The 19,542-nt window shown below is 54.9% G+C and overlaps 9 protein-coding genes across 9 annotated transcripts; 4 read left to right on the top strand and 5 right to left on the bottom strand.

The window, feature by feature from the left end:
* Positions 1 to 802: 802 nt before the first annotated feature.
* Positions 803 to 2,629, top strand: J4E87_003638 (uncharacterized protein; the record flags this gene model as incomplete). The annotated part of the gene is made up of 2 exons (XM_049375263.1): positions 803 to 2,252; positions 2,316 to 2,629. The coding sequence occupies 2 exons, from the start codon at positions 803 to 805 to the stop codon at positions 2,627 to 2,629; spliced, it is 1,764 nt and encodes a 587-aa protein (XP_049235185.1).
* A 211-nt stretch (positions 2,630 to 2,840) lies between these two features.
* Positions 2,841 to 3,468, top strand: J4E87_003637 (uncharacterized protein; the record flags this gene model as incomplete). Its single annotated transcript, XM_049375262.1, has 2 exons — positions 2,841 to 3,096; positions 3,134 to 3,468. The coding sequence occupies 2 exons, from the start codon at positions 2,841 to 2,843 to the stop codon at positions 3,466 to 3,468; spliced, it is 591 nt and encodes a 196-aa protein (XP_049235184.1).
* A 352-nt stretch (positions 3,469 to 3,820) lies between these two features.
* Positions 3,821 to 5,121, top strand: J4E87_003636 (uncharacterized protein; the record flags this gene model as incomplete). The annotated part of the gene is made up of 2 exons (XM_049375261.1): positions 3,821 to 4,470; positions 4,767 to 5,121. The coding sequence occupies 2 exons, from the start codon at positions 3,821 to 3,823 to the stop codon at positions 5,119 to 5,121; spliced, it is 1,005 nt and encodes a 334-aa protein (XP_049235183.1).
* Positions 5,122 to 6,281: 1,160 nt separating this feature from the next.
* Positions 6,282 to 7,694, bottom strand: J4E87_003635 (uncharacterized protein; the record flags this gene model as incomplete). The annotated part of the gene is made up of 2 exons (XM_049375260.1): positions 6,282 to 7,326; positions 7,477 to 7,694. 2 exons carry the CDS (start codon positions 7,692 to 7,694, stop codon positions 6,282 to 6,284), a joined length of 1,263 nt encoding a protein of 420 aa, XP_049235182.1.
* Positions 7,695 to 8,304: 610 nt separating this feature from the next.
* On the bottom strand, positions 8,305 to 8,976 carry J4E87_003634 (uncharacterized protein; the record flags this gene model as incomplete). The annotated part of the gene is made up of 1 exon (XM_049375259.1): positions 8,305 to 8,976. One exon carries the CDS (start codon positions 8,974 to 8,976, stop codon positions 8,305 to 8,307), a length of 672 nt encoding a protein of 223 aa, XP_049235181.1.
* A 1,261-nt stretch (positions 8,977 to 10,237) lies between these two features.
* Positions 10,238 to 11,411, bottom strand: J4E87_003633 (uncharacterized protein; the record flags this gene model as incomplete). The annotated part of the gene is made up of 2 exons (XM_049375258.1): positions 10,238 to 10,938; positions 11,018 to 11,411. The coding sequence occupies 2 exons, from the start codon at positions 11,409 to 11,411 to the stop codon at positions 10,238 to 10,240; spliced, it is 1,095 nt and encodes a 364-aa protein (XP_049235180.1).
* A 1,024-nt stretch (positions 11,412 to 12,435) lies between these two features.
* On the bottom strand, positions 12,436 to 13,371 carry J4E87_003632 (uncharacterized protein; the record flags this gene model as incomplete). The annotated part of the gene is made up of 2 exons (XM_049375257.1): positions 12,436 to 12,538; positions 12,590 to 13,371. The coding sequence occupies 2 exons, from the start codon at positions 13,369 to 13,371 to the stop codon at positions 12,436 to 12,438; spliced, it is 885 nt and encodes a 294-aa protein (XP_049235179.1).
* Positions 13,372 to 14,285: 914 nt separating this feature from the next.
* J4E87_003631 (uncharacterized protein) lies at positions 14,286 to 14,801 on the bottom strand (the record flags this gene model as incomplete). Its single annotated transcript, XM_049375256.1, has 2 exons — positions 14,286 to 14,519; positions 14,571 to 14,801. 2 exons carry the CDS (start codon positions 14,799 to 14,801, stop codon positions 14,286 to 14,288), a joined length of 465 nt encoding a protein of 154 aa, XP_049235178.1.
* Positions 14,802 to 16,029: 1,228 nt separating this feature from the next.
* J4E87_003630 (uncharacterized protein) lies at positions 16,030 to 18,182 on the top strand (the record flags this gene model as incomplete). The annotated part of the gene is made up of 3 exons (XM_049375255.1): positions 16,030 to 16,612; positions 16,695 to 17,966; positions 18,019 to 18,182. The coding sequence occupies 3 exons, from the start codon at positions 16,030 to 16,032 to the stop codon at positions 18,180 to 18,182; spliced, it is 2,019 nt and encodes a 672-aa protein (XP_049235177.1).
* Between the last annotated feature and the right edge of the window lie 1,360 nt (positions 18,183 to 19,542).

Raw genomic sequence — 19,542 nt, 5'->3', positions numbered from 1 at the left:
AAATCGGCAGTCGATGAACAGTGTCGGTTTCAGTTTCGGTGACGTGGTTCGGCGTGGATTGCATTGGGCTCATGGGATGTTTATTTCCTCTACTATACTCCGACCATTCGAAAGGGTGTCCAGGCTAAAAGAGCACATCAATACCAGGGTGCTTACGTGTTCATGGGTCTCTTCGCGGTCGGTCTGCTGTGTCTTCAGGTACTCTTCCGGCTAGAAGCAATACGAAATGAAAAATCCCAGCTGATGTAAAGCATGGTGACGGCGTTGAGCATTCAGCAATAGACTTGTGGTTATGTTAATTCACTCACGATTCCCTTTATGCTTTGCATCCACCCTGCCGTGACGAACTGGACAGGTACCTTGCATAACAGCCTCGTAGTCCAATGTGTCTGCTATCCGACGCGGTCGGGAGGATAGGGTATGCCTACTGGCGCTTAACCTCGGCTGTGACGTCGTGCCGCACCGGAACCGGTACCCTTCCCCAGATTTCCCCATGGCTGGGAGCTTCAGGGTCGGCTGTCAGCCATTGCGCCCTGTAAGAAACGTATTAGACCACGTTGTTCAGAGTGTCGCGACATCATTCTTTCCGCCGTCGCGCACCCCTGTCAAAAATCGCGTCCTGCAGCCCTCTCATCGCTCAAGACCTCGGACATCTCTCGCATCTCGTCCCACAGCGGAGCTACTCCGCACTCTGGCGTCTGTAGCTTCAGCTCAGCTGGGCCAAACCGTAGATCAATATTTCCGTCGCGTGTATATAAGCTGCTGTTAGAACGTTGATCAACTAGATCCTCGTGCAGATACAATGGAAGGTGCTAAAGATCGTCTCAAGCAACTCGCGTCGCATTTCACGTCCGCCAACCCTGTCCCTGGGCCACCGCCCATCCATCCCGGCGACAGCCACGAATACCATCATCGACACAATTTCCACACCCTCAGCCCAACATGGTTTCTCTGGCGCGCGGCGCAGATCGAGCCAGACGCCATGGCAATATACCACAAGACGGCGAACGGCAAGATCCTACGGCGCTCCTACGCTGAAGCTGCGGACCGCGCACGAGGGCTGGCATACTACCTGAGGAAACACGGGTATAAGAGAGTAGGCATATTGGCGACAAACACACCAGCATTCCTGGAGAGCACATTCGGTATCGCGGCGGCAGGAGGTGTCAATGTCGCTATCAACTACCGGTTGAAGCACGATGACATCAGTTACATCTTCCAGCACTCAGACGTGGACATGATCATTGCCGATGCTGAGTTTGTGGGCTTGTTGGACGAATACAAGAAGGAAAGACCAAACGTACCCATACTGATTGACACAGACACCGATGCGACAGAAGGCGAACTCTCGGGCCCTTTCGACGATGCAGTACTCGAGGGATTGAAGTACGATATTGAGCAAGGAGGCAAGGGCTGGGCAGATCTGGAGTCGCAGGCGAAGGACGAGGAAGACGTCATGGCACTCGCATACACCAGCGGAACAACAGCACGGCCGAAGGGGGTCGAATACACACATCGCGGCGTCTACCTTGCTGCCATGGGCAATGTCATCGAGTCTGGGCTGAACTATCATACCGGCCGCGCAAAGTACCTCTGGACTCTGCCAATGTTCCACGCGACGGGCTGGACATTCCCGTGGTCAGTCACCGCCGTCCGAGGAACGCATTATTGCCTCCGCAAGATCGACTACGCAGAGATCTGGCGCCTGCTCAAGGAGGAAGGCATCACGCATTTCAACGCCGCACCAACCGTCAACACCTTACTCTGCGCAGCGAAGGAAGCAGAGCGCCTACCCCAGCCAGTCAGAGTCACCGTAGCCGCAAGCCCACCGAGCGCATGGCTCTTCGAACAGATGTCCAACTTGAACCTACACCCCGTCCACGTCTACGGTCTTACGGAAACGTACGGTCCGATCACGAAAGGCTACCACATGCCCGAATGGGAAACGCTCCCCGAGAAGACGAAATACGATCGTATGGCACGACAAGGCCACGGCTTTATCATGGGCAAAGCGACGCGAGTCATCAAGACGGAGCAGCCGGAAGGCGTCCTCACTGACGTGGAAAGAAACGGCAAAGAGATTGGAGAAGTCATCTTCGAAGGCAACATCTGCGCAAAGGGCTACTACAAAGATGCCGAAGCGACGCGCAAGTTGTGGGAGGGTGGCTGGTTGCATACAGGCGATCTAGCCGTTTGGCATCCAGATGGAGCAATCCAGATCTTGGATCGTGCGAAGGACATCATCATCAGTGGTATGTTGTTGACTTTCCGAGCCTCACTCTTTTGACGCGACCTGCTAACCGAAGGGCTCACAGGCGGCGAGAACATCTCCAGCGTAGCGCTCGAAGCCATGCTTTCCACGCACCCCTCTATCCTCGAAGTCGGCGTCTGCGCCGTGCCGGACTCACACTGGGGCGAGCGGCCCAAGGCTTTTGTTACCACAAAGGACGGCACAGACAGCGACACGTTGGGCGATGAGGTGATTCAGTGGGCCAAGGAGAACAGCAACATCAGTCGCTTCATGGTGCCCAGGGAGGTCGTGGTGGTCAAGGAACTGCCCAAGACGAGCACGGGAAAGATACAGAAGAATGTCCTTAGGGAGTGGGCGAGGAAGGGCAGTGTAGAGTAGCTGTGCTTATGAAAACACATCACACCTCCTCTATCGGGCCTCTCGGTCGCAAACACAGATGCAGAGTCATGTGTCTGCACCACGCGTGAAATCTGAGCACATGGTGAAGCAGTGTGGTGAGGGAAGCAATCGGTGCTGCTTCTCCATTGAAAAGGAACTAAATGAGCCTGCGGTACTGACTCAGATGTCAATTACTCTTAATCGATCCATCATGTTTTCACCTGACGGAGCTTTCATCAACACGAGCGAGATACTCAGCGATACCGAGGCTCAAGCCATTCACAACAGAGTTCAGGACGAGGTTGCCGCTGAGAATGCTGCTGACGGGCGTGTGGGAAGGTTTAAAGGCGATCCTAAATTCGCAGAGGTTAAAGCATATACCGATTCAGAAGTTTCCAAGCGACTGCCCGCGGCTATTTCACAGGCTGAGGTCGAAGCTAGGGCCGGACAGGGAGATGAGGATGCAGGTAAATATCCCTCGCTATTCTGCTTAATGCTGATCAGCTGACTCATTGAACGATTCTGATGCATCTGCAACACAGCTACTGGAACAGTACAAAGGTTTTGTCCTCTCCAAGCTGCCTGTATCAGAGGAAGTTCAGAGCCAGATACGCGGGCTGTTTGAAAAGTACGGTTGGCCAACAGTCTGGCAGTCTCTTGACTCAATCGAGGGCTGCGGAGATGGTCCTACATGGACTTGGCAAGATGTGGACAATGACCTGCTCGTGAGGCTGGGGGACGAGAAACTGCTGGGAATGAACAAGATAGCAGAGTACGTTTTCATTGGTATGCGAGTCAGTCAGTGTCGTGACCAGTATAATTCTCTGACAACGGAATAAGAGGGGGGTTTAGAATATGTGTACAGTTTCGCTGTATACACACTGAATTAGCTGAATTGGCAAGATACTGTCGTTATAACCCTTCGCTGAGGATCTCACGCTCTGTTGAGGGTCACCGGAAGTGCCGGTACGATCTCAATACCACGTGCCCCCCTACAAACGAAAGAGTACCTAGGTAAACACCAATATGAGTCCTACGTCAACGTAATATCTTGGGTCGCAATGATACGTCGTGGCAAGCATGACCCCGTCCTACTGACTGATATCGCATCAAGTTTGTACGTCAGCAAACAGTGAGTATTATATAATGCTGATAAGCCAACCCTCGTGCAATTCCTGACTGATACCTATCATGGCCTCCACCTCATCTAGTGCAGATGTTCCCGCACCAGGCCCAACTGTGGCGCCCACAACACAACCACCTGGTAACCAAGCGCTAAATGATATCGAGAAAACCCGAGATCTGGTCGCACGACGCAACCGAGCGCTCGACTCCTTATACCTTGACCAAGAAGAGAAAGATGAATTACGTAAGGATTTGAATCAGACAGGTTGGCCGGTAACTCTTTGTAAAGGTGGCTCACAGGCAATGAGGGCCATGAATGAGTCGTTCGATACCCGCGATCTCTATGCACTGCTCTGTATCATGCGACACATGATCATACGACACCCCGATGTTGTGCCCGGCGAATTGAATCTCTTCTTCTTGAATCAGGACAGCAAGAAGTTCAGCAATAAGTGGAGCAAGATGCAACAGAAGTGCAACGATAATTGGAATGAAGCAGATGACGAGGACCTGATAAGGCTGTACGAGGGCGTCAACAAGACTTTCAAGGATATTGCTAGTGAGAACTTCCCAGACTTTCGAGAAGCCGCGAAAAAGTTTCCGGAACCAGGTATCCTGATCGAGATTGCGCATTTGACAGCTAAGAAAAGGCTGACGGCTAAGGAAAGGAAAGCGAAGCAGATGGCATTGGCAGATCAAGGAAAAGCAGTACAAGGGTAGTGGGAATCTCAACAGCTGGTGGGAGTACTCAAAGCTTCCCGTAACTCTATGAACATCCCAAGTCTCCTAATATCTGTAGAATGAATAGTACATCCCTTCATTGCCGTCAGTGATACCTGTGTGCGTACCGCGCGTGACGTATGGATCACATGGCGAAGCCATGCGGATACGAAAGCAATCGATACTGAGAACGTAATGGGAATAAGAAGACATTCAACTCACCGATTCTATAGCTAACTCCACCCATCCGTCATCAGTCACCCTCAATCTCGACCGCATCCACCAACCACAGCATGTCGTCGAACGACCCAGTCGCCACTGCCTCCGGTAACACAAGCACGATACTCAGCAACCTGGAGTACTTGTTCGTCTACAACGGTCTAGCAGACGTGATAGCTACTGAGAGTCAAAGAGACGGACGCACAGGCCCATTTGCCGATGCGTATGCTAACGCCCAGATGTCTCTACGATTGCCTGCGGCGGTTGTACGTGCTGAGGAGCAGAAACTAATCATGGTAGCCCATCTCGCATCGAAGAAGAAGAATGACCAGGGATCTGGTGGCAACAACCAAGGAGTTGAAGGTAATGAACACGCTGGCCAGGAATACGACGATGGCACAGGTAGCAGTGCAGGTGACCGGAATTAGGGCGCCAGACAAGAACAATCCTGTGTTGCCGCCTCAATTGAAATGTTTTACGGAGGTGTAGTCAGAAAGTATACATATTCGAGGTAGCCTCTTATTATCGGGAAGTGATGTCGCCGGGAGTGTGGGAGATGGATACTGGCACGTAGCTTCCAATTCCACGATCGCTGAGTATTCAGCGAGAGCTGCTAACCCAACTGGACGTGTGACTTCCGTAATCACAATGAGCTTGGAAGAGCGTTGATCTCCAGACAACTGAGCTGAACCATACGAAGCTGTTGCATCGACGCCTTCATCGCAACATGACCCTTCTTGTCACCATAAGCGTTCACATCACCCACCCGTGAATCCCCACGAACACCACATCGAACCAAGCCTGCGCCGCCATGAACACTACTGCCCAATTCGGTGTCTCAAGCCCTCCACACCACATCTTGTATGCCTGCCAGATCGCCACGTGAGCCGCTGCGAGCACCGCCTTCCCAGCAATCGCAACACCGATAGTGATCTTGCGCTTGAGAACCGAGCCGCTTTCATTGTCATGCGCGATGAACACGAGATAGGCGATCCAGAAGCACGTTGATACTACGAGAGAGATGGATGCGAAATACGGAAGGAGGGGCGCAGTGCCGGTGTGTGGGGTGTGAGGCTGCGTGAGACGTTAATATAGGACCATCAAATCTGGCTGATTACTTACAAGATCCGCTTTTGCACCACTGCTTCGACTTGCCCAGATGGTCGCAAAGATAGCGCTTACACATGAGACAAACACGAAGAGAGTATCCATCAGTGCGCGAGCGGCATTGGTGTGCTTTGCAACAAGACGGTATTCGCTTGAGCGGGGGCGCTGGGTAGCTGCGCCGTAGGAAGGCAGGAGAGGTTCTTGTGACATGGTTTGGAGTGTGTACTGCGTATGTCCTGATACTTGCTGCTAATAGAGAGAGTGCGCGGTTTGTGTTGGAGCTCTCAAAGAGGAAGTGGGGTAATTGGGGCGTGGTGGTACAGATGAGTAAGGCTCAGCTTGACTGCTGTCCGAGCTCATGAATTGAAGCTCGTCTAAGAAAAATGGTATTCTCTATCAACTGCACAAGAATCGTCTATCGCTTTGTGAAGTCAGATTATCCTCTAGTACTCTCAAAAACCAGTGCCCCAACTCACATAATCTACCTCTTCCTCTTCTCCTCCTCCAACTTCTTAGCCGCAGCCTTCTTCGCCTTCTCCCTCCTCCCCACCGCTGCTTCCGCACCGATACCACCAAACACCAGTCCAACACCTAGCCACTGCATGCCAGTAATCTCATGACCGAACCACCACACACTCCAAACCATGGTCAGCATCTTCCTCGTAACCGTCACTGTAACAAGCAGCAACGAGCTAAAGTGGGCTAGGGTGTGGAAGATAAAGACCTGGCCTATAGCGCCACAGGCGGAGAACATGAGGACGTCCCAGCCAACAGCGGGGTATGTGGTTATGAACGAGAGCGCGTCGGAGAGTTCACCGGATGAGGAGCGTGGGTCAAGGCCGATCCAGCCAGCGAGGGGCGTGGATGCAAGGAGAGGTGTGATGAGGAGGTACGACACTGTCAGGGCTGTCGACATGATGTTCTGGGCGCACATCATCTGGGGTCCGGTGAAACCTTTGAAACTGCTGAAGATGTGATCTTGGACCGTGTTCGTAAGGCCGTCGAAGAGAAGATTTACCCCGAGCAGAATTAGACCAATAGTTTGCGAGGCGTCTGCGCTGACACCCTTCTTCGCGGCCTTCTTCGCCGTGGACGGGCTGTGTAGTGTAAAGACTGCGACACCGAGAGTCACGAAACCGACGACGGCGTACTTGTACATTGGGTATCGCTTCTGGAAGAGCGAGATGTGGAGGAACATGACCGGGAGCAGTTTGCAGCTCTTGGCTAGGATGAAGGTGACGTAGTCAATGTGCTTGAGACTTGCGTATCCGAAGGGGGACGCGAGCGACGATGTGACGGCGATTCCGAGGAGCGGCATGAGGATGTCCTTCGAGGGGAAGATGGGTAGCACCTTGCGCACGCCGGTCTTGGGGTCTTTCTTCGCGGAGAGGTTGAGGTAGAGGAGGCCGGTGATGGCAGCGAAGGCGGATTGGACGGTGTTGAGGAAGATGGAGTACGTGAAGCGCTGGTTGTTGGGGCCGTGGGTGGTGGTTGTCAATCGCTCTTGGATCCATGCCCAGGTCATACTATCCTGTGTTAGCTATGTTTCCAATGTACTGTTGTACATTGTGACCGCCTCATACACGAAAAAAGCTGAACAGGTCTGCAGCCTACATTGACGTAAAAACGTACAAAGTAGGCGACGTAACGTCAACGTAGGCTCTATGGTGACTTACAAACTTCCATATATACCAGCGACACAGATTACCAGCTGGAACAGCCCTGCTTCCTTTTGCTCCTGAGGGTTCCGCGCATGGAGCTCTGCTTGCTCTTCCAGCTTCTGCTCGATCGAATGCACCGCGCCGTCCAATTGGTGGGCGCCATCCAGTTGGTGCACATCTCCCTTCGCGTTTCCATTCGTCTCATTGACCTTGCGCCGAGAGGGTTCCGCCATTGTACGTGCTGTATGGTGGGTATCGCTAGTGACGTCGTGGGAGTTGATTGAGGAAGGCGCGCGCCGCGTTCGTGTTGTGGCGTGTCGCGCTGTGTGTAAAGGAGTGGACCGCGCGATGATGATGCGCGAGGGATACAGAGGAACAGTGTTTCTCGAGCGACTGCGGGTCAGTGGAAAGTGTACACCTGGCCCTAGGTTTAGATTACACCTGCGCCATAGGCATCTAAGCTTCAACCGTGGCATCAGTGGCCGGGCCGGGGCTAAGACGGAGTTAGAAGCGAGCACGGGCCGTGTTTGAGCCTCAGGGATCGACTCGACCGGGGCGCGCCACCCACTCGCTAGTGTGTGGAGCGCCGCTTCACTGCGAGCTGGAGGAGCACACACACGATGCAAAGGGCGCCAATCTGCCGACTGAGTTTTCATGAGATTGTGTCATTTATTGTGGGAGAAGATATCTACGTATAGTCTGGAAAAGGCATCAAAGCGTTCTCCGCGCTTACCGCTCCAGCCGTTCATAAGGTCGTGAAAATATGCTCGCTAAAAAAGAAGATCCAAGGCCAAACGCCAGCAGATGCAGCCCCCACTCTGTTCCGGGGCCCAGAAGGCAAGCTCACGCCTCACCTCTGACAATCTTCGAAACAGCGCTCTTGACCAGCACCCACATTGGCCCAGCGTTGACTTCCTTGCCGCCGCCCTCCTCCATCCCGCACTTCCTCTTCCACGCATCTCTCCACCCTCGCTCCGTATCCTTTTGCTTGAGCCTCATCAGCTGCCCCGCTCGCTTTCCTTGCCTTCTGTACCCCGCCATGAATGCGTCCCATTCTTTCCTCTCCTTGACGAAGACGACTACTCCGTTTCCTGCATCGATAGGCTGGCTGCCTCTAGATAGAATCCGCGCTTCCCACGCGCTGCCCATGGATTGAAACGTAAAGTTCGCGCTATGCAAGACGTAGTAGCGCTTCCGCTTGCCGAACTTTGACGCAGCGTTGGAGGAGGGTGTGATCCAGTGTGTTGCGCGTGAGTAGATGCCGTCTGCCAGTGCTTCGTGAAGAAGCTCTGAAGGGATGTACTGGCGGCACTGAAGAAGCAACTTGTTACGGAGCAGACTGATGTCGATGTCTGGGTGGGCGGTAGGTATTTGTGGCGAATGAGACAACAGTGCCTTGGTTTGCGTACGCGTTGATCGCGCTGGTGGCTTTGATATGCGTCCTGATGCTCGAATGACAGTGACTGGGTTGCTGAATTGGTGAGGGGTAATCGTCTGCGTTTGGATGGGCGCCATGATAGTGGTGGTGCTCAGTTGATTGTGGTGTGTGCTTTGTAGGCGGTGTCAAGTCTCGTAGGCTTCAAACCGTGAATCCGTATGGTGTCGTCTGGTAGGGAAGTTGCGGATGGAGTAAGGAATATTGTGGAGGAGCAGAAGCGAGGCAGAGAGGGAATATGCGGTCAAGAAATCATCTTTAACCATCATGCACCCCTTCCTAGAAGAGCTAGCTCCTGAAAAGAAACAGCTACTACCCAGCCTTCGGAAATCAGTCGGGGTGCCAAATCTGTCTCTGCCCTAGTCTACCGCCTGCCCGCGTCTGGCGTCTGGGCGATCCTGGAAGGATTAGCGAGGCACACGAAGCCTGCCTGCCGAACCTCACCGTGGGCGAGCATCCCGCGCCTGCAGCGTTTGTCGTTCGAGCTTGTGCTGCTGCAAGGACTTCTTTGGCGGACCACCTACCTTTCACGGCTGGAGCTCTCTGTGGAAATCTCAGTTGTTGTGGCGAAGACATCGTGCTCAGATGCTCAGCGTCCGAGCGTGACACTAATGACGTATTCCCGATTGGAGGGTCCAACGGTTCGGAACATCTGGGCAGCCTCGTTCTGCACGTGCAATTCTGCACTCATTTCCCCTTGGGCAGCACCATCATCAAACGTTCGCAAGTACCACATCACGTTAGGAGTAGTTCGCAGTCTAGACACTATCATCATAGAATTCTAAATATTGGTAGTAGATGTTGTTTGTTTGTATTGGAGTGTCGGTAGGGGAGCAAGGGAGAGGGAAGGGATTCGGGTAAGGAGTGAGGGAGTGATTAGGAAGGTACATCGGAGTGTCGGAGGAGAGCTCGGGACGTGGTGAGAAGCTTCTCACTTCTTCCCAACTCTTCTTCGCCAAGAAAACCCAAAGATGGATGTCAGAGCTGCTACCCTTGAGCAGATGTACTATCCGGATATCAAAGGCCATAACGTCATGACATTCGTGAGCCGCTCAGCGTGCACTCAGTTCTCTCTCGACAATAGTAAGAAAAGTAAATAATGCTCCAGACAATCCGTGGTATCCATCAGTAACAGCAAGTAAGAAATTCAGCAATTCCATGCTTTTGTTGTCGGTTTTCGTGGTCTCCGTTTCGGGAGACGTGAATGCAGATGGCGACGGACGTGAAGAGCTGGCGACTGATAGCGAGGCCTGCACGGCCTCAAGCTATCTTGCACCTCCCAAGAGGGTTGGCAATACCCAACGGCGCCGACGTTGGGTAGCAGATGCGCTAGAGAGCGGTCTACTCCTGGGCCTGGCTGCGGCGCATCTTCTCGGCCTCCAAGTTCTCGTACAGCAGATAGAGCGCCTTCTCATTGGCACTGGCACTACCAGTGATGGTGAACATGCGCTCGCCGGTGTCATCGTGAGGTGCCTTGGCGATGGAGATGCGGGCGTTGGACGTCTTGCGGATCTCGCTGATCTTGCTACCGCCGCGTCCGATGATACAGCCGACCATGTCAGACGGGATGCTGATGTTCTGGGTCTGCATCTCTTCGCCATCCTCGGTGTGCGTTGGGGGCGGGGGCCTGCTGGCGGCATCGGAGCCAGATCGTCGAGAAAAGGCAGGAGGCGAGTCACTGAAGTCAGCGCCGTGACCAGTGCGGTTGTACGAGCGTCCGCCCATACCACCGGCGGGTGCGCCACCGCCGTTGGACAGAGGGACCGGACCAGCACCAGGCTGAACCCTGACGGCGGGGTTGTAGAGGACAGTGCCGTAGCCGCGCTCGTGGTCGTCGATGAGGCACTTGCCAATCTCCCAGATAGCTTTCTCGATACCGCCGGGCGAGCCCTGGACTTCGACGATGCGCTCGGTAGACTGGGGGAGCATTTCCTTTTGTGCGACCATGCGTACGCCAGAGGCATCCTGGATCTGCTTGATCTTCAGGCCCTGGCGACCAATGATGGTACCCATTTGGTTGTGCGAGATGAGCAGGCGGATGGCTACAGAAGTTAGCTTGGTATCAGCGCTTGTACGCAGCCATGTCGCTAGGAAGCGCCGGGGTGTCGCAATTGTACGTACGATGAGTGCCGTCGGTGCGGATAACGCCGCCCATGCCCATAGCGGGGGCGCCCTCGAGCAGGCCTTTGGCGACTAGGCCATATGCCTTGGAGATGCCAGAGAGGCTACCGGTGACGGAGAGGACGCGGTCGTGGACACCTTGGACGACCTTGCTGACACCGGCGCGCACACCAGTCTCGTCGCGCAGGTCAGCGACGTTCTTGCCCGCCTTGCCTATGATGACTCCGGCCTCCTTGGACGAAACAATGGCTCGGAGGGTAAGCTGCGACTCTGCGTATTCCTCTTCGGTGCGCGGGACTACTTCGCCCTCGCCGTCCATGTTGAGGCGGTCCAGCTGGTCGGCGACGCGGCTAGCATCCTGACCGGGGCCGGGTTGGGGCTCTTCTGAGGACATGTTGTGGGGATGGCCTAGGGACGGGCTGCAGCTGCGGTCAGTGACGTAGTTTTGCGACGCGCGCACTATCGCGATACTTACAAGAGAAGAAGGTGGGTCGCGGAGACAGAGAAGAGAGCTGGGTGTGCTGCGGCGGAGGGGTAGGAGAGGACGAGTCGAAAGTGTCGAGGCGGCTATCGTGCTACGTATCAGCAATTGTGTCAAAGGCTCGTGTTTGGGAGTGTGCATGGAAGCTACTCACTGGCGACTACGGAAGTGGCGGGGGAGGTGGTCGGTGCGGGATAGCGGACAGATAGGTAAGAGGGGGAGGGAGCAAGGGTAGGTGGGAGGGAGCGGAGAGGAGGATTGGGGGACGCGTGGGAGAAGAGAAGAGGCGTGTTGGCGGAACCTCTTTGAGCGTGCAGATAGAGTGGAGGTAAGGTGACGGAGGGGAGACGAAGCCCTGGGTCTGCGCAATATTAGGGCGGCAGGATGTAGCTTTCCTTAGCGAGACGGACGAGCCTTGCCCTATTCACAAACATTGCAGGTGCTGGGAGACACTGCAGGGGATTCGGCGCAATCGCTGTCCTCGTGCCGCAGGCGGCACTGAATCTACGGGAGCAATCACCATGCATGGCCTGCATGCCGGCGTGAATGCATCAAGCTGTTCGCAACTCTCGCGCGCCCCATCACCGAACACAGAACAGAATAGACCCCGCGTGCACGAGCCCCGAAAACGGCCAAGGCCCCGCGAAGATGCAGCTAAATCCAGCATTTTCAGGGTACTGGCTAGCCACGACTAGAATGTGAATGTATCGTGCCGCTGAATTCCATGATTGGCTGAGATGCGCGGGTTTTCTGCCTTCCATTGTTCGATTGAGACTAGACCTTCACCACGCCTACGTATGCAGCGGCCTCCCAACACCACCCAATGCACGCTCACACATCAACCAACGCCAGCTCGTGCTTTATCCACTCTCTCAAACGCCGTATCATAGCCTCACACCGCCTCAACACCACTCAATGCAGTCAACCTGCATGCGCCCTACTTTTGCGCCTCGAAAACGACCTTCTGCACCTTCATCTTGTCGAACAACTCGTAGCCCTCAATGGCGTCGCTCAACGGCATGACTTTATCAGCCATAAAGCTGTCACATGTTAGTCAGCGACTTGCACTCCTGCATTATTATCAAACTCACCCAAGCTTATCCTGATGCCTCTTCAAGCTGTCAAGTGCTTCTTCAAACACACTTCTCACAGGGCACCTTCCCATCTGAACTCTCACGTTCTTTCCGTAGGCCTCATTTCCAGACCAGGGTATCTCGCCGTTGTGGACTCCGACCGAGCTGATGACGCCCCAGGGTCGGATCAACTCGTATCCCATTCGAAGCGCAGGAGAGAGACCGACCACCTCGATGACGATGTCTGCTCCACGGCCGTCTGTGAGCTCCTTGACGCGCTTATCGAGACCCTCGCGATCAGTCTGGAAGTTCCAGGGTTCCGCACCCAGTGACTTGGCAAGTTCGAGGCGCGAAGGTACTGAGTCAACAGCGAGAATGTGCTTTGGCTTGTAGTCGGTGATATTGCAGAGCGCGCAGAGAGCTACAGGACCGCAGCCAATAAGCACAACGACACTGTCCTTGATCTCCTCGGGAGTGGAATATTGGAAGCCGTTCTTAGCTGCAAACATGCCTGTTGGGAAGATGTCTGCCATAAGAACCAGTGCCTCGTCTTTGATGCCAGGTGGTGCCTTGACGGCTGTAGAGTCTGCGAGCGGAATCCGGACGTATTCTGCCTGGCCACCGTCTAGGGCAGGACATCCAAAAAGCTGGCATTTGACGCATCGCGAGGAGAAGCCGTGAGTGCAGTAAAAGCACTCGCCACAGCATGTTGTGAAGGGAGAGACGACATGGTCGCCAACTTTCAAGGTCTTTACCGATGAGCCTACTTCGTGAACGTGACCGGTAAACTCATGGCCCATCACAAAGTCGGTAGCAGATGGCTGATGACCGCGGAATACGTGTAATTCGCTTGGAGTAAATGTCAGAGATGCTGTTGTTATAGTTGGTGACTTTCAGTACCTGCCGCATAATGCCGTCTGTGAAGAATAAGAATTAGTTGGAGGTGATGGTATTGATCAGCGTACGTGCCTTTTCAACTTTCACGATAACATCTCCTGCATCTTGAATCTTCGGAATTGGTCTGTCTTCAATCACCACCTTCCCCGGTCCCTTGAATACGACTGCTTTCATGCCGTGCCTCTTGGTATGTTGTCAGGAGTAATTATGGTTATTGAAAGTCAAAAGAAAAGATTGTGATCAGGAGATTCAGGAGGAAAGCAGATGTATTTCGAAAAACTGCCTGCAACCAAGTGGAGCTTGTGGACTAAGTACAGGGCGCACGCCCTGACGACATCGGAGGCGCGAAATGCTCCTCGGTGATGATGTGGTGTGGTAGCTCCAACCCCGCCGAGGTTCGACTGCGGGGTAGAGAGGATGGGCAGTGAGAGCACATTGGCTGCAAGCGTGTATAGTAGCTTAGATAAAAATCGCTAAGATGGTACGCGAATCCTGAGAGGTTGATCAAGGAATGTTTCGACCCGCGTCTTGGGTTGCTGTCGGCCCCGGTTCGCGACGGACTCCGACAAGCTTGAAGCTCGACGTAGCTCTCCGTCTCCTTCCGCACCAGTACTTCAGTATAGCGATAGGAAATTGCAACAACGCTATAGAGTGCAACATACCATGTGAATCCACATGAACGCCTTGTCCAAAGCTCACCAAAATCCAAGCGTGTAAACACCATCCGGGTAAACAAGCCGTATCGCAGTATCCAATCCAAAACTCCCAGCAAATGCCTTTCAATATGACGTCGATGCTGCGTAGTAGGGTTCCGTCTTCAGGTGACGGTGCACAGAAGCTCTTCCTCCAAGATGAACTTGCCCTCCTTGTACTTTTCACTGGCTTCATACGCCTTATCGTATTTCCAGCCGACAGTCTCCTTGCATTGGCGGCAGTGGATGTCGCGTACTATGTGACGTCCCGTGGTCATATTGCGCTCGTTGGGGTCCGACTCGGTGATGTTGACGACGGTATCGAAGAGGTACGCCTTGCCGTGTTGACCGCGGAAGTTCTCATAACGGTTAGCGATATGGCTACGTGTGGGAGTTCAGGATGTGCTCACCCTGCTGAGTATGTCGTCGTGGTTGGAGAGATGCGTCTTGCAGTTCTTGCAGCCGTAGATGCGCGACGTGGTCGAGTTGAGGTAGATGTTGTACGTGAGGCCCATAGTGATAGACAGGCGATCCGACGCGTGAATCGAGGGCTGCTGCGGCGTGGGAGTTGTGTCGAAACCGTGGCGGTAATCAGAGCGGTAGTCAGAAGTGGCCACTCGTTGTTGGTCGCCGCCGGTCATACGTGCTGTTGGCGCGGGTGCAAGGGGAGAAAGGTGGCGGGGAGCTAGCGGTGAAGCGTTTGAGGGGCCGATGGTTGTGGCTCCCGCTGTTGCGCCCAAGCGCGATTGCTATCTTGGGATGTGGAGTGAAGCTTTGGACCTGGAGGTGACGGCGCGGTCCCTGCTGGCACGTGCGCGTCAGGTGGGCGGGATGACGAAGGCGAGGGGCACAGCCGGGTAAACACTTGGGCAGGGTTGCTATATGGGATGAGATCGGATGCTCTACGGATATCTATGTGGCATGTGCTGTGACTTTGTGGAACCAGGTAACGAGTTCCATGGGAGCCTGACAGCTACAGAGCTAGTGCATGGTGAGATGGTGTGTAGTCAGCTGGTGACGCACGTGAGGGCACGCTGAGCTGGAATACCCAGGTAGTCCGGATACAGTCGTGTCAATGAGAACCGAGAACATGAACAGTCGACTAAATGGAAAGCATCTCCTGCATCAGATCATTGACAGACACCCTGTGACAAACCACAGCCACGCCAATTTGCCTGTCTGGAGATCATTGTCGGTCTTCCTGCCTTTGAACGTCTCTCCGCAACGGCGAGTCATCGTATAAGCGCTTGTCTACCTCAAGTCATCTTCTCGGTGTTGTTGTTGCCATGGCCGAGTGTGTGCATGCACCTGCAAACAGAGAGCGTTTTACATTGGCACACAAAGAAGCCGGCTGGTGGTTGAGAGGCCAGCGCATCGACGATAAAAAGAACGATGAGCGTTGGTAGTGGACAGACTATCGCATCCTCTATGCAAGGTATTGTTGTCGTCTGTTGATACTGCGCGCCCCAGCCTCTCTCCGCGGATTGGGCGAGTCGGATGCCCCACTCGAGGTAGTCCTGGAGTCCCACAGCGTATAGTCGCGTGTCGAGAGTGAGAGAAAGGTAATTGCAGGGCGTTTACCGCTTCCGCGACGTGACAACGGGCAGTAAGTCGGTGCCGCATGCAGGGCGATTGGCGTGGTAGGCGACTATCAGCCCAGCCTTCCGATGCACGTCCGCTGCGGCTTGACTCTGTGGCAGAAGTGCTAGCGGGCTTAACCTCGCTGATATGGAACATTCTAGCAACGTTTTTAGGACCAAAATCCCAGCTTAATTTTTATCCGCCCTGGATCTCAACCAACAGTCGCTGCAGCCAGACTAATTTTCTAGTGACACCGTCCAGGCCGCTATCCTTCCGCAGCTCGCCCCCATGGTTCTTCCCTCCTTCTTCGCATCCTCAAAGAAGTCGTCCAAGACCAGAGATATCCCCAACCTTGCCCCCCGACCCTCCCCCCAGGCTAACTCAGGCACCCCTCCGGCCTCGCCTGACAAGCACACCCACTCCAAGGTCAAGGACCGGGAACGCTCCTCCAGCCGCCGCTCGAGCTCCTACTCGTCCAAGCGCTCGTCCAAGTACGACCGCGACTCCCACCCGCTAAACCTCCCGCCCGAGGAGCGCCAGCGCCTGTCCTCGCAGATGTCCGCCATGGACCAGCCCACGCCCCAGCCAATGGACGTGGACCGGGACCACTCGTCCTCGCCCGCCCCCTCGAGCCCCGTCGCCGACACGCCCAAGACGAACGGCGCCAACGGCGCCCCCGACGGGCCTGCTCCTCCACCACACCGCTACACCAAGAGCCCGCCGCCGCCCACTGCAAACTACGCCGCGACCCCCGAGGCTGCCACCCCGCCCGCTGAGCCCCCGACGATAGACGCCGAGGAGTACAAGGCGGCCGGCAACAAGTTCTTCAAGATCAAAGACTACCCGCGGGCCATCGAGGAATACTCAAAAGGTGCGTAGTGACACTGGCCATGCTCTAGCCGACGCTTTGCACTACAGTACACCGGGAGAGCTTCTGGCTAACCAATCCGCAGCGATCGAAGCCGACCCCAAAAATGCCACCTACTACTCGAACCGGGCCGCCGCCTACATCTCCGCCAACAAGTTCTACGAGGCCATGGAGGACTGCAAGATGGCCGACGAGCTGGACCCCAACAACATGAAGATCCTCCTGCGGCTAGGCAGAGTATACACCAGTCTGGGACGGCCGGACGAGGCTGTGCAGGTGTACGACTCCATCAATGCCACGGCCAAAGACAAGCAGCCTGCGTTGACAATGCAGAAGCACCTCCGCATGGCCGAAGACACATCACGGAACGAGGGCTCGGGTTCCATGGTCATATACGCCCTCAACGAGGCTGAGAAGGGTCTCGGCGTTGGTGTAGACAAGCCGCGGAAGTGGCAGCTCATGCGGGGAGAGGCACATCTGCGCATGGGCAACGCCAATGCACTTGGAGAGGCACAAAACGTAGCCATGTCGCTACTACGGTACAACAACCAGGATCCTGACGCCCTCGTACTGCGCGGCCGCATCCTATACGCCCAGGGCGAGAACGACAAGGCTGTACAGCACTTTAGACAAGCACTGGCATGCGACCCCGACTTTAAGGCCGCTGTCAAGTACCTGCGAATGGTGCAAAAGCTGGACCGCATGAAGCAAGAGGGCAACGCTGCCTTTAAGTCCGGCAGGTACCAAGAAGCCATCGACACCTACACGCAGGCACTCGCAGTCGACCCCTCGAACAAGGGCACAAACTCCAAGATCCTACAGAACCGAGCCCTGTGCCACAGCCGGCAAAAGAGCTGGAAACAAGCCATTGCAGACTGCGAGAAGGCCCTCGAGCTCGATCCCAGCTACACAAAGGCACGGAAGACCCGGGCGAAGGCCCTGGGAGAGAACGGCAACTGGGAGGAGGCAGTACGTGATCTCAAGGCTATCCAGGAAGAGAACCCATCGGAGCCTGGCATTGCCAAAGAAATCCGCGATGCCGAGATGGAGCTTAAGAAGAGCAAGAGGAAGGACTACTACAAGATTCTCGGTATCGAGAAGGACGCCACAGAGACACAGATCAAGAAGGCATACCGAAAGCTGGCCATTGTCCACCACCCCGACAAGAACCCAGACGACGCGGATGCTGCGGACAGGTTCAAGGAGATTCAAGAAGCACATGAGACTCTGAGCGACCCACAAAAGCGCGAGAGATACGACTCCGGCGCTGATCTTGTCGATCCCAACGACATGTTCGGCGGCGGAGGCATGGGAGGAGGCATGGGTGGCATGGGTGGCGGCATTGACCCAGAGATCCGTAAGTATTCTCATAACTATGAAAGAAAGTACACGACTAATGCGATTCACAGTCATGCAAATGTTCGGCGGCATGGGCGGAGGTATGGGAGGTGGCCGTGGCGGCGGAGGTGGTTTCCACTTCAGCTCCGGCGGTGGTGGAAGTCCGTTTGGCGGTATGGGCGGCATGCCCAGCGGTGGCCGAAGAGGAGGACCGCCCGGTGGCTTCCCCTTCTAAACGCCCCCATCATACCCACGTAACGACAACCACCACCACGCTCCGTTTCAAACACATCATCCGACCTTTGATTCGTGTGTATACCCTTGGCAGAACATTTCCGACAGATTTCATTCATGGCGTTGGATACAGGAGATGCGCGAGCAGTAGATGCATAGACGGTCGTTTGGATCGCTCTCCTGTATTTGGGTGCGAAGCATTGATTTTCACATTGGCCTTCGAGGGATTTGAGCATTGCCTGGCGTCTCTCATTATTATCTTATGCACGAGATCTGCTTGAGGAAATGACTGCCGTTTGTGACTTATTGGAAGAAGTAGTGTAGAACGAAATTTCAAAAGTTAACGATCAAGAAGGAAGCGTCTTTGCCCATATGATATTTCCTCGTGATTGGTCTTCAATGATGGTGATTGTGTCACGAGAGCATACTTGTATGGCGAGCACATCAAGACCTCCATTCCCACGTACCTCATCCCCCAAAATGCTCCTCGACATGATGCGCAACCGCCGCCTCGTCGCCCTCGAATTCCCCGCAAACTGGGCACGTCGCCATCTCCACCTCCACCCCCCTCATATCTGCATCCCCACCCTGATGTCTCCGATCCGCCTCTTCTAACGCCGCAAAAAGTCCCACGTCAGCCGGCTGCCTCCGAGTCCTGCCTTCGTCATAAAGATACTCGTCCTCATCCCTAATATCTCTCTCTACCCTGCCTCCAACCATCCTCCCACCTGCTCTTCTCATACCTCCGCCACCCTCACCCTCACCGTCCCTACCCAGCCCCGCCCCAGCGCCCCCAACAACAGCCTCACCCTGCTGTCCCTCGCTCTCACTGACAAGCTTCTGCACCCTCCCCACCCTTCCATCTCGTAACCTCACTTTCACACCTCGCGGATGATCACCCCGCGTTAGCAGATCGGCGACGATACCGCGGACTTGGTGTCCGGTGGGTTGATCCTGTTTGAGAATGATTGAGACGCTTGTTCCGGGGTGGATATATGCGAATGAGGGGACAGGGGGTTCGTCGGGGTCCGATCTGAAGTTGGGTCTGCCGCGACCGCGGCCTTGTCCTCTGCCCCTAGATGCTCCTCGTCCTCGTCCTCGGTCTGAGATGGGGTTGGAGTCGCCGCGGCCGCGACCGCGGCTCGTGTGGGTACCTCTTGATGATTCTGAAGAAGGCGGTTGCCGGTTTGGACGGCCGCGTCTGGAGGGCGGTTGTTGCATAATGTGTATAGGTTGGGTTTGTTGGCTGGCTCGGGGATGCTGGCGCAGAAAGAAAGGCAGCGTTTAAAAGCCGTCTTAGTGAGCCCTTTGTTCCACCAATGAACTTTTCAATCTCTTTCCCAGGATGTGTCCAAATAGTT

The sequence above is a fragment of the Alternaria ethzedia genome (assembly GCF_023757985.1).
Source record: "Alternaria ethzedia strain BMP 0044 chromosome Unknown scaffold_6, whole genome shotgun sequence".
Taxonomy (NCBI): domain Eukaryota; kingdom Fungi; phylum Ascomycota; class Dothideomycetes; order Pleosporales; family Pleosporaceae; genus Alternaria; species Alternaria ethzedia.
This window is presented reverse-complemented; position numbering and strand designations above follow the sequence as displayed.